This window comes from Limanda limanda, chromosome 4 (assembly GCF_963576545.1).
Source record: "Limanda limanda chromosome 4, fLimLim1.1, whole genome shotgun sequence".
NCBI classification, from domain to species: domain Eukaryota; kingdom Metazoa; phylum Chordata; class Actinopteri; order Pleuronectiformes; family Pleuronectidae; genus Limanda; species Limanda limanda.
This window is the reverse complement of record NC_083639.1, coordinates 5666422-5684817: the sequence shown is the minus strand read 5'-3', so window position 1 is coordinate 5684817 and position 18396 is coordinate 5666422. Positions and strand designations below refer to the sequence as shown.

The following is an 18396-nucleotide window of genomic DNA, read 5'->3' as shown; positions in this document are numbered from 1 at the left end:
CTTCACTTCTACTGCAGCAACTTTCCCCAGTAACAGGAAACATTTGCAGGAACTCCATGCATTTCAAACAACGGAAATATTTTTACCCTCCCAAAAAATCCCTGGTCATGATCTCCTGCGTTACTGCCACTTGGTGGACTGGAGTGGAACAGATTGTCATAGATATTAGTCAGGCTGATATGCCTAATCTCCTTCTTTTGGCCATGATGTAAATACATGTGAACAATTACAATTATTTCCTAGTACTAAAAATTCCAGGGAGTTTGGGTATAAAAACAAATAAGAGGAAAGTCATGAAGCAGTTGTGATTTACTTTCTAGATACGTGAAGACATGAAGCAGAGTTACACTGTTAGACTTTTTATTGTTTTAGACCTGCTGTGAGGTTCACAATCCACACAGTTGTATTCATGCTGCTGGGATGTTTACAGACAAAAGTTTATATGCATAAAATAATTTTTCAAAATAGTTTGTTGATTTAATTTGATGCCATTGCCAACTGAGTCAGAAAAAGGTTACTTAGAAAATACATGATCAATGTTAGTAATTTCAAGTGTAAACATTTCAACAAGTATCATTCATAGTATTTAAACTATGTTAGCTTTTTCATCAAAATAGTAGCGTTTGTACTAATATCAATAAACTGATTATTTTAATAAAATGTGAGTTTTTTTAATATTTTGTTGTAAAGTTTATGAAGTTCAAAACCCAATGTTTAATTAACGTAATGATTAATGTCAATAATTCAGGTTTCTGTTAAATATTGGAATTAATTGTGAAAAATTCATCACACAAGTTAGAAGACAGAATCAGAGTTTTGTTGCTGTCGTTAAAACTAAAGAAATTTCAGACATAAACATAATGTCTATGCTTTTTCTTTATCCATTTCTACATTTTCCTGGGGTCTGTTTGCATTGATTGTCCTCAAGCGCAGACTCAGTTCTTCACTCAGCACAGTGCAGCAGGACTTCTGAGGGAAGGACATAACAAACAAATCAGTTTATTAGTACATGGAGGAATTTCATGTAAATGTTTCAAACAACACTAATACCAAGAAGCAGCTTAAAACACAAAACTCACTCAACAAAAATATTAATTCAAGTCAAACAGTATAAAGTACCCAGATAGACACCATAGAGATTTTGGCATTTCCAATTTGTGTTATCCCTTGTGCCAGAATCTTGTGGCAAAATTTTGGAGGGGACTCAAAGGCTTTTGTAAATATTGGGGTCTGATGCCAAGATATGTCAGTGTTAATGAAACACAAATGAGAGAGATTTAGAAAAAACGGTCTTTACATTGAGACAAAAGTTACAAGTGGTCTTTTATTAGATTCATTACAAGATGTTTATTGACAATGATCGATTTGTTTTGCTTTGCTAAAAGTTTTATCAAACAAGGATTTGCTACAAACATGTTTCTCAAAGCATCCAGACAATTGTTTAGCCTGTGTGTGGAAGAGTAAGTAAAACTATAAGGTTGTGTCTACAGCATTTGAGGGTTTAGTTGTGTTTTTAGCAGTAGTGTGGTTTACGAGTGCACTTGAACGTACCCTCTGATCCCCTGCACTTCTGCGACTCTTGGAGGTGAGCTCCTGGATGGCCAGCAGTGCTCCCAACCCTAAGCCCAGAGAAAGAACCAGGAACATCCCCTTGAGGCTGTGCTGGTGAGCGGCTGAAGACTTGGCCTTCTCTGCGATGCAGCTGCTGGCCCACCACTTGCCCTGCAGGTAAGCCAGCTCTCCGGCCTCACTCAGTTGAAGGATGGCTACACTGAGGTTCTTTATCAAGGGGGAACCTTGGAGACAATGACAAGTTTAATTTTAGCAACACCATTTTTAACACCAGCAATATTTCTTGAGAATTGAAAGTGAACAGCCTCACCGAGAGTGGTAGCAATGCTGTATCCTCTCATCCCGATGACTTCATGAGCTCGGACCAGTTCACAATGACGTGCTACTGCCAAGTCCAGGGAGACAGACTCTCCAATAAAAGCAAAGTTGCCCTCTTTTGCTCGCCGGACCCCTTCGTCCATCGAAGACACAAAACTCTTAGTTCTCTCCATGTGCTCATAGATTCTCCGATACACTGGGTTGTTTGAATTCTGGGTGAAGAAAATGGTCGGAGTGAAAGAAAACTGAGATCTAGTGATCCAGTGCACCAGAGGTAACTCAAGTCTTATAATCTAAAAGAGCCACATCTTCATTCTCACCTTAAAGAAGGCAAGGGTGGACGATCCAGCCAGGCAGCCATACTCCATCGTGTCCTGATTGGCCAAGTCCTCAAACCCTTTCACCATCTGCTGAGTGGACTCCTGGCTCTTAGGGGAGCTGAGGTTGGAGAAATAACAGGACAGGAGGACGAGGGTGAATAACCACCAGCTGCAGCAGACAACACGTCCCGACGGAGCTCTGGGGTGAGGACCAACACCTGAAAACACATACAGAGAAAAAACACAGAGACAAATGAGCCTCTTTGTGAAGTCCAGAGATTGTGATCTCAGTTTGTTGTAGTGTCTTGTTTTACCTTGAAGAGTCAGAGCTCCAGCTGTGTACCACAGACTGTGGAGGAGGCTGAATCTGTTCTCTTCAGTCTGAGGCTGACTCCACTCACATGGACTGAGTCTGCATTCGTAAAAAAACAGATACATTATTTATGTAACACCACTGCTGGCAAAGAAAGGATATATAAGCAGGTAAAATAAGAATAAAATTATATATGTAGATATTACAATATGTAACTTTGGCTGCTAGGGGTCTTTTGATGAAATAATAACATGGGATCATGGGAGTTGTCTTCACCATCATTGCTGTTGAGAATCTTGCTGATGTATTTTAGTTTTATTCATGTTACGCATGCAGCAAATGACGATGAATAATCATGATCAATTAGATTGAGTTTACAGAAGTTACATGAATCACAAATTCAACTAGTATCACCAACCTGGTGACTATAAAGATGCTTGCAGCTGTCCCCAGATAGGCAAGGAGGATGCCGACCCAGGTCTCGGCTGTAAAGGGGGAGAGGAAATCGAAGAGGCCTGATTCCTCTGAGATGTCCTTCCTCAGCAGGATGCTGATTCCTGTCTGCATGAATGGTTTGGTCATGCCCACAGCTTTCTCTCGCGCTGCTGTGAGAGTCAGTGGAGCGATTGCAAGGTCTGCTTCCTGTAGGGAATTCATAAATACATTTGACATTAGTAAAACAATATTATAGGCTTTGCAGTATATTTATAGAAAGTCCATGAGGGCTTAAAGAGTTTTTAAGTTCACCAACAACATTGTTCATGCCACATATTTTTGCTTATTCGGAATGCATCAATTGCAAATCACAGATGCCAGCTAGGTAATACAAGCTTGTGCAAAGTGCTTTCCTGGCCCATGACCTCTTCAAATGCCAGTTTTCATGTACTCACCCCTCTCACCACCTCTCCAATCATCCCATTCCAGTTGCTGTTGTCGTCCTGCCGGCCATACGAACCATCCTTCACCAGCTGCACTCTGTACTTGAAGCCCAGTTTCTTGGCTACTTCCGACAGCAGGTCCATACAAAAGCCTTCCAGTTGTGAGCCCTTGGAAACTGTATATGGCTCTTGCTATAAGGGAACATGTCAAAAGTCAATCAGTGAAATGTAATCTTCAGTCTTGTATTCACAGGGATGTGAAGTTTAGACAAGGCAGAAAGGTATCGATAAACTACCTTTATTGTTGTGATTCTCAGCTCTGTTGGCACTGATGGTGAGGGAGGAAGACAAGGAACAAGTTCAGACCAGTCGTACACCAACATCTAACAGGGTTTGAGTGGTGATAGTGATTTAGCTCTAAGGATGACAATGCTGGGCAGTTGGTTGACTAGTGGCATCACCACCTTGTTAGAAACATAAACATGACATTTTGTACAGATGTTTGCGGTCCCCAGTGGTTGAATCTTACTGACTTGGGTCATATTTCACTGTCTGTAGTGAAAGGTTTAGGGCTTTTACTTATTATCTTATCTTATCTTATCACTCTTAGAAGGAGTAAATTGTATGTTATTCTCTTTTTTATGAGATAATATTAAAAATTAAAAAAGCACCATCCATCTTTTCTGGACTGAAACTGAAAAGTTGGGATGGCATCAGGAGAAAAAATATATAAAAATATTTAGATATATTACAGTGAAAGAGTAACTCCAGGTTTTATTTTTCACCCACACACATTTCTCAGACTTGATGTTCATCCTAAATTAATCAGACTCAAAGACGTCGGTGCAAAGACCATTTTCACTCTCTAATCTGACATCATGATGAGGTGGAGTTTGTGGAAGCCTGTTTTTTGATTTTCTTGTCAAGACAAGTTTCCGGTATCCTGGCGATCTGGCCACTCTCCTCCTCTAAAAAAAAAAGTTTGTAGACTTCAATCTATTTGGAGCAGTGTGTCAATTCAAAGAGTCTCAATGCCATGGCACTGTGATATGGAAGGGCAGTCAAAGAGTATCAAAAGCCTCAATTCAGGCCAAGCCCTCAGGGATCCGTCGCCACAGGGTGATCCTGACAACCGTCAGATCCTCCTTTTCAAAAGATGACACGTAGACAAGCTCTTCAAGCCCCTGTCACTGTTTGGCCACTCCGAACACAGGGTCTTTGTTTGCTCCATACACTGGATTTATTACCATTTTTTTGTGAGAGTTTCAACTGGCTTGCTTCCTCAAGTTGTTTTTCTACAAGAGTTGGACAGGATGTGGCGCTACACTTTGATATTCATCCCATCTGACAGTTTATGTATTTATGTCTTGTCAAGCCTGAAAAACTTTGATCAAATCCAGCAGTAATAACATTTGAAAATTTGGTTGAGGAAAAATCTGCCACCACAATGAAATACAAATACAGCGTGCGATCAAACTTAATAATAAATATCAGTATCCATAAATAAAGGCTTCTTTTTTAATAATTTATTTTTTATTAAAATCAGTCTGATCTGCACTGCACATTCAGTCACTTCCATTTTAGTTCTAAAAAGAAAAACTCAAGTTACATCTACATTGTTCTAATGTGTTAGTTCTATTTCTCAGTAAAAACCTGAGGTGAATAAAATGTTCTTACCTGCAGTACACGATCCCATGTCCAGGAAACAGCCAACAGACAACACAAAGAACCCAAACAGCATCTCGTCTGTGCTGATTTGCAGCCTTTGAGTTATAAAGAGTTTTTTCTAGGAAGTAAGATGTGGAATAAGTCATCACATTAGATTGATTAAAACGTACAATCACACATAAGATATATGGACTTATTACCTGACAAGAGTCCAAGATGTGACTGCTGGATTGGCACGTCAGGCTTCGAACTGACCCAAGTGCAGCTCGACTGTGATGCAGCGTGATGTGAAGTTTTTCACATTCAAATGTGTTAAGACGACCAACTAAGTGTTTGTGGGAGGAGAAAGTGTCAACATTTTGAAGGGTCGGGGAGAAGCAGCATGAGGTAAGATTCCGCCTCCACTATGGATTGAAATGTGGTTTTTCACACTAGAAATGACCAAGTAAAATATCTTGATAATATAAATGAATAAGGAAACATCTGATTCACATCATATGGTTAGAATATCATATGTTTTATGAGATTTATGTGTGACATGAGGTTAAGAAAAGTGAAATATTTGAAGCTCAGCACAAATTCAGTGTGTACTCACAAAATATATACTGCATACATCAGCAGTATCACTTTGGTTATTCAGGGTATAGTTTTACAGTGAGGCAATAAATTGATGGACGTTCCACAGTTTGACCTGTTGACCACTGAGCTGCTCCACTGAGACAATCAGGGTCAACTGTTTTGTTCAAGGGCTCCACAGAGGTGTTGATGCAGGAGCCACTGGTTTTCACCTGTAGCACAGATTCAATCCAACTGTTCCTTCCAGTCACGTGCTCACTTCTCGAACCTTACGACCACCATGAATTTAAATAAAGCTGCTGGCATGGCAAAATAATTTTATCTCAGAAATGGCACACAATCATCTTGTAATTTGAATAAGTGCATCTTCTCCTGCCAGTGGCTGAAGTTAATTTAGCAAAAATCATTGTTGGCTTTGATAGGCCTCACACCCAAAACATCCTGCCGTCATATCTGGAGATACTGAACCATGAGGTAAGTATAAGTAATTAATGTGCATTGTGAATGTAATGCAGGGCCAGAGACAGGGTTTGAGATAATATATTATTATTGGTTTAACTGAACAGTTGCACTTTTTTGTAGATGTTTATGACCTCAACCTCACCACCATAGATTGACTACTTGCGAGTCCTGAAAAAGAGAAAACAAGAACTTGCTTTTTTTATAATAGCATATATATATAAATATGAACAATTTGAATATTTCACTGCTCGAGGAAGTTACAATGGGTAAAATATAGGTGATATTGAGATATAATATATATGAAAGAATTTGAGATAAATAAAATGTTACATTAAGAGTTTATATACATGTGTTAAAAATATTTTTAAAACAAGCAGTAGCATCTGATGATTATTTTATTAATACGATGTAGTTATAACCCATATATCTTAAGAGCTCTGAGTTTGAGACAGTGTCCCATGTTTCCCTCGCAGGTGTGTAACAGGTACAATCTGGGGACTTGGGGAAATGATGGTGGAGCCACAGGGCGCGGAATGTATGCACCGTTGCTTTTCTCCTCGCTTCTTTTTCTGATGAACTCCAAACCGAGTGCGATGACTTCGGTTTATTCTTTCGACCAATCAGAGCTCGGTGCGCGGTGCCTGCGCTGAGAGGCGGCCGCTTCTCATTGGCCGAGGTGTTTTTTTTCTCCAAAGGGGCGTATTTTTCAAGCCATCTTGACTGAATATTTAGCCTCATCCAAGGTCCATTAATTCGATATCTTCGGGATTTCGCTGCCCACAAGTTGACCACCGGCCTCGTTTGAAAGGTGCAAAGCACGGCCATGACACCGGCTCGACCCCGGGTGTGTGGCCGGAGTCAGGGCGGAGGAGTGGGCCGCTGAAGAGGACGCTGTCGCTCTGGAAATGACCGGCTAGCTAAGCTACGGGCTAGCATGTCCGCCTCGGCTGTGGCGTCCCTCTCGCCGACATTAAGCTCAGAGCACTAGTTCACTTTGCCACTCGCAGCGCCGGGGACCGCGTCACAAGGTAAAAAACCACTCTGCTGTTTTATTGTCATTTCAGCTTCGCCCGGACATTCTGCCTTTTTACTGTCACGACTTGAGTTCGTCCTGTCCGACCGAGGAACGTTGACACCTCGGCCGGAGACCGTCGTCTCTCCGCGGCTCTCCGGGCACAAAGCGGAGCCCGGGCCGCCGCACGTCGTCACTGCGGGGACCCGACGTGTGTGTGCGGGTTAATATCTGCGTGTGGTTCACCGTGCACCGTGTGGAGCTCTGGCTGCGTGTAGCATTTTGTAATTGGGCTGCTAATCAACTTGCAGCGCAAACGTTGCCTGTGCTGTTGTGAGTCTAAAATGGCCGACAGATGTGAGATACTCGGCTTGGTGTTTAGCGCTGTGCAACCTAACTACGCACAGCAACAGGGGAGGGAACAAATAGAGGATGCTGCCGTTTGATTGGCTCCGGTGAAATGTGGCAGCGCTACGGACTCGCGGGTGGACCAATGGGGAGAGCTGAGCGTCACGGATGCAAAGCAGTGCAAATGAGCGGAGCTGTGTTTGTGCAGAAAGAGGACTTGAGGTAACAGCCTGTGTTTTTATTACAGAGGCACCGCAGCTGACCCCCTCGTGTCCAGGAAGAACACAAATTAATACATCCTGTCAAAATTGCAAATTCACATGCCACTTTTCAGCAGCAGTGCAGGGATATGGTAAATCAGGTTAAAACAATAACTACATTATAGGCCCATAGAAGAAAATGCAACAACTTTAAACATGATATAATATAATTTGTAGTTCACGAATAGTGATTTGATAACGTAAGCATGGCATTTCATAATTGCAACATTTTAATCACTGTGACAGCTTCTCTCCTTGATCGCAGTAGCATTTATTATATTAACAATAATAATACCTAAAACTTTTTTTTGTAAGCTTTTCAAAACAAAAGCACCAATGTGCTGCACAACAAGAAAACAACCGGCTAAAATATAAAATGCAAGACAACAGAAAACAAATGGTTGAAATACAGAAGGAATTACATAAGTAATTGAAAAAATAATGATAGAGAAAAAAGAACAATAATAACCTGCCCCCCCAAGTAAATTCAGCAAACTGTGTTATTGAGTCCCTATATTAGCTATATATGTAATACCAAAGTAAGTTTTAAAACACACAAGAGGGACACTTTAAATAACTATTTCCTGCATACTTTCCCCTCGTTATTTACAATGCTTGCATTCTTTCATTAAAACAATAATGTGATTCTTGCTACAAAGATTAGAGTCCCTCTGGTTTCTATCCATGTTTTCAAAATGTCATGTTTACATTACAGAAACTGTTTTCCACACAGTCACTGCATACATTTCTTTCCTTCTTATTTGTCAGGGAGCTGGTGTAAACTCCCATGCGGAAGGTGAGCAGGTGGGAATGTGAGACAGTTGTTCGCGGACTCAACATGGGTAGGGGTCGAGGTAGAGGGAGAGGAAGGGGCAGGGGGTCGTCTGGCCAGCTACGGCCCCCATCGCCCTACAGACTGCAGCTCTCTCCGTCCAGGGAGACTTTGACATACGCTCAGGCTCAGAAAATAGTGGAGGTGGACCTGGAAGGGAGGCTCCATCGGATTCACATCACAGATCCTCTGCCAGTTATAACCGAGGATGAGATGACGGCCCAGGACATTACTGAGTGCAACAGTAATAAGGAGAACAGTGAGCAAATGCAGAGTAAAACCAGGTCATGGAAGAAACCCTCCAACAGTAAGAGCAAGAAGAGCGGTAAAAATACAACTCACCAGAACCAGCGGTCTGGCTCCCAGCAGCACACAGGAGCTACTAATTCCCTCCAGCACCCATCCAACCAAAGCCCCCTACCTGAGCCCACCTTCCGTGTGCTGAGTTCAGTTCACCCCTCAGAGGCGCCTCCTCTTCCCGCAGCGTATTATCGTTTCATAGAGAAGTCATTAGAGGAACAGGACAGTGTGGCCGAGTATGACATGGACGAGGAAGACCTGGCCTGGCTGGAGATGGTGAACCAAAAGAGGGTGTGTGACGGTCACGCCTCAGTACCTCCAGACACGTTTGAGCTGCTGATCGACCGTCTGGAGAGGGAGTCAATCCTGGAGTCCCGCAGCCAAGCTCTGTCCCAGAGTGCAGTCGATGAGGATGCATTCTGCTGCGTCTGCCTGGATGACGAGTGTCTCAACAGTAACGTCATCCTGTTCTGTGACATCTGCAACTTGGCTGTCCACCAGGAGTGTTACGGTGTGCCCTACGTACCTGAGGGCCAGTGGCTGTGCCGCTGCTGCCTGCAGTCCCCTTCCCGTCCTGTAGACTGTGTGCTCTGTCCCAACCGAGGAGGTGCCTTCAAACAGACGAGTGATGGGCGTTGGGCCCACGTTGTCTGTGCCATATGGATCCCAGAGGTGTGCTTTGCCAACACAGTGTTTTTGGAGCCTGTTGAGGGCGTCAAAAACATCCCCACTGCTCGCTGGAAGCTCACCTGCTACCTGTGCAAGCAGAAAGGCAGAGGAGCATCTATTCAGTGCCACAAAGCCAACTGTTACAGGGCCTTTCACGTCACCTGCGCCCAGAAGGCCGGCCTCTTTATGAAGATAGACCCAGTCCGCGAGACGGGCACCAACGGTACCACCTTCTCTGTGAAGAAGACTGCTTTCTGTGAGCATCACTCGCCCGTTGGGTTTCGGCGGGACGGGTCAGGAGACGAGTCGGTTGAAGGAAGACTGGTGGGGGGCAGAGGGAACCGGGGTCAAAGGTCATATACTGAGAGCCCACCTTCACCAACGAACAAGAAAGCTACAAAAGGCCAGAAGAAGAAGAATACAAAAAGGTCTGGTGGGTCGACACGTCGCTCAAATGTGCCTGTGCTGCTTGTGCCTCAGATCCCTTCTCACAGGTGAGACATTTACATATTGTGAGAATTCATATTAATAGTTTGATTCATGTCATCTCAAGTTAGCGTTATTACCACCAGTTGCCACATATGTTTTACTGTGCAACTGTTACATCTCCACAGACTGAACAAGATCTGCACAGGTGTTGATGTCCAGAGAAAGAATCAGTTCATGCAGAGGCTTCATAGCTACTGGTTACTAAAAAGACATTCGCGGAATGGGATGCCTTTAATACGACGACTTCACTCCCATCTGCAGACCCAGAAGGCAACAGAACAGGTGAAGAGAGAGATTATTGCTTAAAAGTAACATATCTGATGTAACTGCAGTTGTAGCACAGTTATATGATATGTATATATATACACATTCGACATCCAAGCTGTGTGAACATGAAAATGTCATGGGCCACATTGACAGTCCCACTCAGCTGACATCCTCAGACCTGCTACAGTTTCACCATGAACCAATCATATTTTTACAGTTCTCAGTGTTTCATTCATTGATTTACTTGTAATGTCTTAACAGGGCCATAGTTAAACTTAAGCTGAAAAAGGTGTGAACCTACGTATTATGAGCTGTCTGCTTGTGAGTGGATCACTCAAAATGGTTGTCAATACCTGTTCTGAATAGGGCCTTTGTCACATTTCTCAGGTTTTTGCACAGCTCATCGATTTGCATAGCTCCTTCATGCCATGTGGCCGCTCTCACACACAAACTAGCACTGGGAAAATTATCCTCAGCAGGCAGGCAAATCTTTGCAAAATACTGGCCCTCTGGACGCACCCCCCCTGTCACCCGGTCTTGCACATTTTGGTGTGCATATATATTCGATAGAACATCAGGATTTCTGAGAACGAATAAAATCGCTCAGGGCGATCACACCATGTTTGTAATCTCACACACTGAATTCAAGCATAAGCCCAGACATCACACTTTGCCATAGCTGTTTCAAATAGATGGCAAGCTTCCACACAAGCCTTCACTGTTCTCTTTGATGTAGACCTCTCACTGTCACAGAGGGCGGCCGTGTAGCTGTTGATGTTAAAGGGCCAATAAGTGGAATTTGTGAGGTTCTATTGACAGAAAAGTATTTCTGTCTATCCATTGCACTGTCATGAATTCACTATTGCTTGACTCTGCAGAGTGCTCTTAATTTGAAATAACAGAGACAGGAAGTGAAGTCAAGGTGACCAAGTCTATGCAGCTGCAGATGAGAGGGAGAGAGAGGTTGAGAAGACAAAAAGAAAGAGGAGAGGGGTAGATTTAACCATCTAAACTTAACATTAAAAATTGAGTTTTTGCAACTTATTGATATTCACTCTGACAGCCAGTGTACTACGTGTGCATAGCACTCATGTGGGGCTGTGACTGCTGGACCCTTCATTAGCCGCAATGCTAGATGACATTAAATCCTACACACTTGTCCTTTTATCTATTTCCCACTCATTTACTATGTGATGCTGTTCAAACCAAAAAAATACAGGTAAAACCAAGATTTATCCACAGTGTTTTAGATAAAATGGTCATTGTAATAGCTCTCAGTGAATCCATTCTGAATCTGAAGCCTGATATCTTTGTCCTCATTCCTTTATGTCCAGAGGGAGCCTGACGAAAAGCTGTGTGCTGCAAGAGAGGAGCTTCGATACTGGCAAAAGTTGAGGCAGGACCTGGAAAGAGCCAGACTTCTGGTGGAGCTGATCCGCAAGAGAGAGAGGCTAAAGAGAGAACAGGTGCGAGAAAAGAGGAAGTGTTGGGCTCGAGACATGCTATAACTATTTAGGGCACTTTTATAACACTCCTCAGCATTGGCACTCACAAACATCTGGGAAAGCTGCAACAATCAAGACATGCACTGATCTCCAGACATTTTCCTGAAAATTTCCAGAGGGGCTATATCTGAAAACACAAATTCCCAGGTCCGTTTCTCTGGACAATTTTCTGAAGCATTTGTGAGCATGTAGATGACGTTGCAAAAGACGTGATCGACACAAAACTAGAAGAGTACAAATATCTCAGGATTGAAAAGACTTGCCATTCACATAGAAGCCGCCAGCTAAGTTGGCAGTTTGGAAAGACAATTGGGTTCAAGAGCATTTGGTGATAAGGGACGACTGCGGTGTCGATGTGCTGGAAACAAAAATGCAGCAGAAGTTATACGCCATGCACGATCCAGCTGGCTGCCCTCGTCTGAACGTCCTTGGCATGTCCCTGTTATTGTGACAGTTTGATAGTCTGTGTCAGACTATCTCCTGCTTTGTTTTATACAAGTGAAAAGCTAATTCCGAAAAATATTTGGAAAATTGGGGCCAGACATTTTCAGGAGTTCATGTCTGAAAACGGGTCTGGTTAATTGTCACTTGTCAAATGTGACTGTTTGGTCATCTCTGGTAATCCTCGTGATCGACTATCGTGCAACACATACTTGTTTAGTACTCAAAGTTTTAACTTGGACTTTGAGATTGTTTGGTGAACAAGATGATGACTAATTAAATTTAGTAAATACCAGGCAGATGAATTCATAATGAAAATAATAGAGGCAGCTGTGTTCTCAGTTGTCTTCAATATTCGTCATTCATTTAAACCTGTTAAGAGTGACCTTGTCTTTCCTCTGCTCTCCCCTGTGTGATCACATCATCCTTCTCCAGATGAAAATTCAGCAGGCTTCCCTTGAGCTGAAGTTGACCCCAGCTCTGATGCTTCTCCGATCCACCTTGGACCAACTGCAAGAGAAGGACACGGCCAAAATCTTCTGTCAGCCCGTTAATCTTTCAGAGGTTGGTGCAGTTTGAAAACAGTCTTCATAAATATACACTTTTCACTCAGCATCATATGTACTTGAGCTTTATTATGACTCCGCTAATATCCTGATTACAATGATTCACTGAGGTCCCAGATTACTTGGAGTTTGTTTCCCAACCGGTGGACTTCTCCACCATGCGCACCAAACTGGAGGGACACGGCTACTGCTCCATCACAGACCTGGAGAGGGACTTTGAACTGATGATTTCCAACTGCCTCAAGTACAACTCCAAGGACACCCCGTTTCACGAGATGGCTTTACAGCTGCGGGAGGTGGGCGGAGCAGTCCTCCGCCACGCCCACAGGCAGTCTCAGAGCATTGGTCTGGACCCCAACACTGGCATGCATCTCCCAGAGGCGCCGAACAAACATGGCTTCTATCACTGTACGTGGGATGATGGTGAGTTAAGAACAACTTGATTTTTCTTAATGAATTTAACCTACATGCGTAGTGTATTTTATGTTTTTTTCCCCTCAGTGGACCCTCTCCTGGACCCAGAGAACCGACTGCACTTATCCACAGACGAGCAGCTAAAGACCTTGCTGGACAAACTCGACATGGTTTCATCCATGCGTACCAGCGGTGGCCGAACCAAACGAATCCGGCTGCTGCGCCGAGAGATTAATACTCTCAGACAGAAAATGAACCAGCAGCAAAATACTCAGTGCGTGAATGGTAATGACAAGGAGGATGAAGGACCACATGATGAGGGGGAGGAAGTGGAAGAGGAGGAGAAAGAAAAGAAATCAGAGAAGATGGATTTTGTGGAAAATGGACATTTGACTGCAGTGTCAAACTCTGGGACTGGTAAAATATTTTTTACTATGTATTATTCACTTGCTTTACTTAAATTGAATTTGATTAAACTTCACTGTAAATAATTTATGATTTGGGCCGCAGCTTAAAATAATTTGTATTATTGATTTATCTTCTTAAGATTCATGATTAATGGATCAATCTTTTAGTCAATTACATGTAAAATTGTGAAGAATGCCCATTTTAGTTTCCCTGAGTCCAATGTGATGTCCCCAAAAGTCTTTATTTTACACAAAAACCCAAAGAAATACTAATACACAGTATTAGTAATACACATACTAAAACACAGCCGGTCAGTACATTTTGGAAGATTAGTCCACTAATCATATTTCACATATTAAAGTGTATTTATGATCCTAAATGAATTTATCTTCCCCCCCCAGATGACTCTCCACCTGTGCTAGAACTTACTTGCCCGGTGTCATCACCACTGCCGGGAGATGCTCCTCTCGAGCCTCCTGTTCTGGGTATTGTGACTGGAGGGCGAAGGTCACCCGGGCGCTCATTCAAGCGTCAGAGGTCATCCCGCAGTGGGAGCAAAAGCCAAGGTGAAGACGAGGCTGAGGTCGGTGAAACGCCATCTTCACAACAAGAAGCCATTCACGAGGTTACGCCGCTGGGATCCCCCCCAACTCTGCCTTTGGCCGGAGTTGGTCGTCGTACATCTGTTTTGTTCAAGAAAGCTAAAAACGGGTCACGGATGGCTAAAAACAAGTCCCCGCTGCAGCAGAATGGGAAGACAGCTGACAGTAAGACTAATGGGCTGGAGAGCACCTCTGCTCGTCCAAAATCACCCAGTGTGACCAACATCACCGCTTTACCTCCCACCCCAAGCCCCTCCCCTGCACCTCCCTCTCCCTCTGCGCACCACCTGAGGTCCAGAGGCTTCAGCCCAGAGCCTGAAGTAGACAAACTCCCTCCACCACCCAAAGAAGCAGGTAGTGACAATATATATACGATTTAATCCTGAAAGAGAATCTTGAGTCCATGTCAGTCATGATGTCATTTGTGTTTGTGCCAGGTCTCACAAATGGAAAACACACCTCTGCAGACCATGATGATGACGACCAAAAATTTAAGTGAGTATTCATAATTGTGCATAATTGTTGTTGGTGTCGAACTATAGCTTCACCTAATAAATAAATAGACAGGGGTGAAAACATAACCTCCTTGGAAGAACTAATTAACATCTGACTGCTACTCTACTGTTATGTGACACTCAAAGAAAACCCACTGTACATTATCAGCTCAGCACCGAACGATAGATCGACAAAGATGGCAACTAGCTGGTGAACATAGTGGACCATTCAGGAGCAAGAGAGCCTCACATTTCACTAATAAGTGGGAGAAGACCAAACCTGATTGAAAAGTAGACTTGAGCTCATCAGGTGGACACAAGCAAATTCATATTCTGTTGCTCTGTGTCTGCCGGAGATGCAACAAAAACTGAAAAGTATAACTGTGGCTTTCTGATGTTTCACTGATGTCCCTTTAGTTCCTGAATATTTTTTTATCAGAGGTTAAAATCCTCCACCTCTCTGACCTTCTCTCTCTCTGTGTCTCTCTCGTACTGTTTGCAGCTGTAGTGTCTCCCCACCCAAACGTAGTCGGGGTAAACCTGCACTGGCTAAAGTCCCGAGCAGTGACAATGGAGACATCTCTGGGTCTGGTGTGTATCAAGACAGGATAATCCAATTACAGTGAAAAGCCTCTGTTTGTGTGTTTATTGGAGGCATAATGCTAAAAACGTACACACACAACAAAAAAAGTTACTAATACAATTTTACAATTTTGGTGACCACTTCAGTGTAGTTCAGTTTTCAGTTTGGGCTTGAGAGCTGTCATGAATACAAATTAATTGGATCTATTGGAATATCCTGTTCACAGGAAAGTCTACACTTCTGTCTTTAGATAGTGAGACAGAGCTCGCACCACTGGACCTAGTTTGGGCCAAATGCAGAGGATATCCGTCATATCCAGCGATGGTGAGAATGGATTCACTCTTTTTCTTTTGACTTATCTCAGAGTTCTTTGCTGGCTACATAAGGGCATATTTTTCAAAGAGCCGTAGCTGACAGAATTCACTGTTGGATTTACAGATTGTCGACCCTGAAATGCCGCAGGAAGGGCTTCTTCACAACGGCATCCCCATTCCAGTGCCTCCTGTGGAGGTGCTTAAACTGGGCGAGTGGAGACAAGCGGACGAAGGCGTGAAGCTTTTCTTGGTGCTCTTCTTCGACACCAAACGAACGTGGTAAGTTTACGAGAGGCACGATAAAGCTCCTGCTGAATTTCACAACAATCATGACTCGTCCTGTCCTGCTCACTTTTCCCTTTTAAATTTTCAGGCAATGGCTCCCTCGTGACAAACTGCTGTCGCTGGGGATGGATAACACGGTCGACAAGTTGCGCTTAATGGAAGGAAAGAAACCCAGTGTTCGCAAGTCTGTACACACTGCATACGACCGGGCCATAGTACATTTAAACCACGTGAGAGGAAATGTTGACTTCACTCCCTCCAATTTTATATGAATTTTATCTGAAACATTTGTATCATCTGAAACAGGCTGCCCGGTTAAACATTTAGAAGCTTCATCAGTGCTCTTAAAGGGAGAGAAAGTAAATTATCAACAGTTTCAACCACGTTTTTTGGTATTTGAGGGTTTTCTGTATAAAACTGTTGCTCTGGTTTTTAAAATGGAGAGGAAAAAGTGCTTGAACACGTTTTGTAGATGAAATTGTTTGTTTATTCACATCCGTTTGTTTTTTTTTGTAAAGGTTTTACACAACCACTGTTGCTATGTGTTCATATAAAGTTTTTATTTTAGGCCAAAGTGAGTCAAGAGAAGTGTAAATATTTACTCATCAAAGGGATTGTCTCGATTCAATATGTATTTAGATTGTACTTGCCATAGAAATGTCACTTTGTTTATTGAAGAGTGAAAGTCCCACTTTATGTTCACGTCATATCTGGACTCCATGGATGAAATGTTAAATTGAGTTGTCTAAGTGGTACTGGAAATAATTAAAAAACCTATTTAATATAACTAGTATTTTCCAAAAAGATGCAAAGGCCAGAAACGGATCAAACTAGTTTAGTTTACACACTCAAAAACAATTATACTGTATAATAGTAACTTGTAAGGAAGGCAGGTTGCCCTAAAAATGATAATTAAACTGCAATGGTTAGAGATGAAATCATTTAAAGTTGACGCTATATGCATCCCAATAACCTATCCCCTTAACTTAAAAAAAGGAAATTAATATTTCGAATTATCGCTATATTGAGTCTTACTATAGTTAGTGTTTTACTTAAGCTTGTTATTTATTTATTTATTGTTATTTCTGAATTTTCTCCTTTTATTGGTTTTGTGACGGTTCGTATAAACAAAGAAAACACTCTTACGGGACTTAGAGTGAACTCTTAATCTCTCTGGGTATCAAACTAAAACATAAAGTACAGCACATATGAAATGAAAAGGTGCAACAGAGAAAAAGAAATGTTTCAATTTTAGCAAATATTTTCAAAGTATGCTAAGATTGAATTAAAATCTGAATTGAAGCTTAGCTGTTTCAACTCATATTATAAGTTTTTGTTTTGTGCACATTTTTCTCGTAGACGTACAGATCGTTTTGGGGAAATATCTCCCATTGCAAACGTTCTTGAACTTGCAGTCCAGCTATGACGTGTTGTGGGTGGGACTTGAGAGGTTTTTACTTATTTTTCCATATTGTGAAACTGTACATTGATACTAGAATGTTGGAAAACCCGGTGCAGCTACTTGGTTATTTAGGAAGTGACGCCACTACGGAGGTGAAGCTGATTATTCGTGGTTATCCTAACAAAGTCTATTGCAATCACCCAATCAAGAACTTGCAATTGTTTTTGTTTTTTTCAAATCTGGCTGAAATGACTTGAAAAGCACAATCAGACTGTTTAAAAAAGAAATTGGTGAAATCCTGGAGCCATAAGTTGTGGCATAAACCTTGTGCGTGTTTGTACACTATATACATATATGTATACAGTCTCAGTGTGGTAAAGGTGCATGTGTATAGTTTTGTAAATATGTAAATGTCTGTTTATATCGGCTTACATGAAGTAATTTAAGGAATGCAGAAAAAAATTTAGATTTTAATTTATAAATTTGTGGCAGTCGAGAGTGTTATTTAAAAAGTAATATTGAAAAAAAGATTTATGTATGATGCTACGTAGCTCTTTGTTATAGTGACGGCCATCACCAACATTCTCTCAAAGTGACAGCCGAGCTCTGTGGGCTGCAGTCACGCTGCACTCAGCCGACAGAAGGTGTCTTTTTGTTTTCCTTCGGTGGCAAAGGAGATTTTCGATCTTGTCATTTGAGTTGTTCTGCAAGATCTATAAATCTGCCTGAGACAATATTTTCTCACACAAGAATAAATGCTGTTTGAAACAACTGCACGTGTGAATGTTATTTTTAAGAGTGATTTGCATTTGTTTCAGTCGTTTATCACACTGTGATCTTGGCTGTCCCTCAGGTGGAGGTATCCTGTGAAAATAAATTGATGTCCTAGAAGATTAGACAACATTTCTTAACTGGTTCAGGGCTGTTTGGCTGTTTGACCCATTTCAAGAATCTCCAAATGTGTCAGAGCCTCTTATTCCAGAATATTGATTTTCAGTTTCCCATGTTATCCTCTGCTGCTGAGTTGTTAAAGTATTGTTTGTTAGTGATTAAATCGTACAGGAAGGAAATTAGTCTTTTTTTAAGGTCATCAGCTGC

General features: G+C 42.2%; 2 protein-coding genes across 4 annotated transcripts; one reads left to right on the top strand and one right to left on the bottom strand.

The window, feature by feature from the left end:
• Nucleotides 1-864: 864 nt before the first annotated feature.
• On the bottom strand, nucleotides 865-5927 carry si:dkey-183j2.10 (glutamate receptor U1). Its single transcript, XM_061069172.1, has 10 exons — nucleotides 5914-5927; nucleotides 5079-5164; nucleotides 3698-3729; nucleotides 3414-3593; nucleotides 2942-3165; nucleotides 2525-2622; nucleotides 2211-2428; nucleotides 1883-2102; nucleotides 1552-1796; nucleotides 865-969 (listed from the first exon to the last, which is right to left on the bottom strand). Exons 1-10 carry the CDS (start codon nucleotides 5925-5927, stop codon nucleotides 865-867), a joined length of 1422 nt encoding a protein of 473 aa, XP_060925155.1.
• An 890-nt stretch (nucleotides 5928-6817) lies between these two features.
• Nucleotides 6818-18069, top strand: brpf3a (bromodomain and PHD finger containing, 3a). 3 transcript variants are annotated; one of them, XM_061069541.1, is made up of 13 exons: nucleotides 6818-7135; nucleotides 8496-10022; nucleotides 10143-10299; nucleotides 11619-11750; nucleotides 12666-12794; nucleotides 12907-13204; nucleotides 13298-13627; nucleotides 14020-14574; nucleotides 14658-14715; nucleotides 15217-15305; nucleotides 15524-15621; nucleotides 15736-15890; nucleotides 15985-18069. In XM_061069541.1, the coding sequence occupies exons 2-13, from the start codon at nucleotides 8515-8517 to the stop codon at nucleotides 16166-16168; spliced, it is 3693 nt and encodes a 1230-aa protein (XP_060925524.1). In that variant the 5' UTR covers nucleotides 6818-7135; nucleotides 8496-8514; the 3' UTR covers nucleotides 16169-18069. The 3 variants fall into 3 exon arrangements, with proteins under 3 accessions (XP_060925524.1, XP_060925525.1, XP_060925523.1); XM_061069542.1 differs by having other exon boundaries at nucleotides 12907-13219; nucleotides 15548-15621; XM_061069540.1 differs by having other exon boundaries at nucleotides 12907-13219.
• Nucleotides 18070-18396: the final 327 nt, after the last annotated feature.

Coding starts and splice junctions, on each gene's coding strand:
- si:dkey-183j2.10 (XM_061069172.1), bottom strand. Junction 2,429..2,524: donor TGGAGCTCTGACTCTTCAAG/GTAAAACAAGAC, acceptor ATGTGTTTTCAG/GTGTTGGTCCTCACCCCAGA. Junction 2,103..2,210: donor CCACCCTTGCCTTCTTTAAG/GTGAGAATGAAG, acceptor TTCTTCACCCAG/AATTCAAACAACCCAGTGTA.
- brpf3a (XM_061069540.1), top strand. CDS start 8,515: ATGCGGAAGGTGAGCAGGTGGGAATGTGAGACAGTTGTTCGCGGACTC. Junction 12,795..12,906: donor AGCCCGTTAATCTTTCAGAG/GTTGGTGCAGTT, acceptor TGATTCACTGAG/GTCCCAGATTACTTGGAGTT. Junction 14,716..15,216: donor GATGACGACCAAAAATTTAA/GTGAGTATTCAT, acceptor TACTGTTTGCAG/CTGTAGTGTCTCCCCACCCA.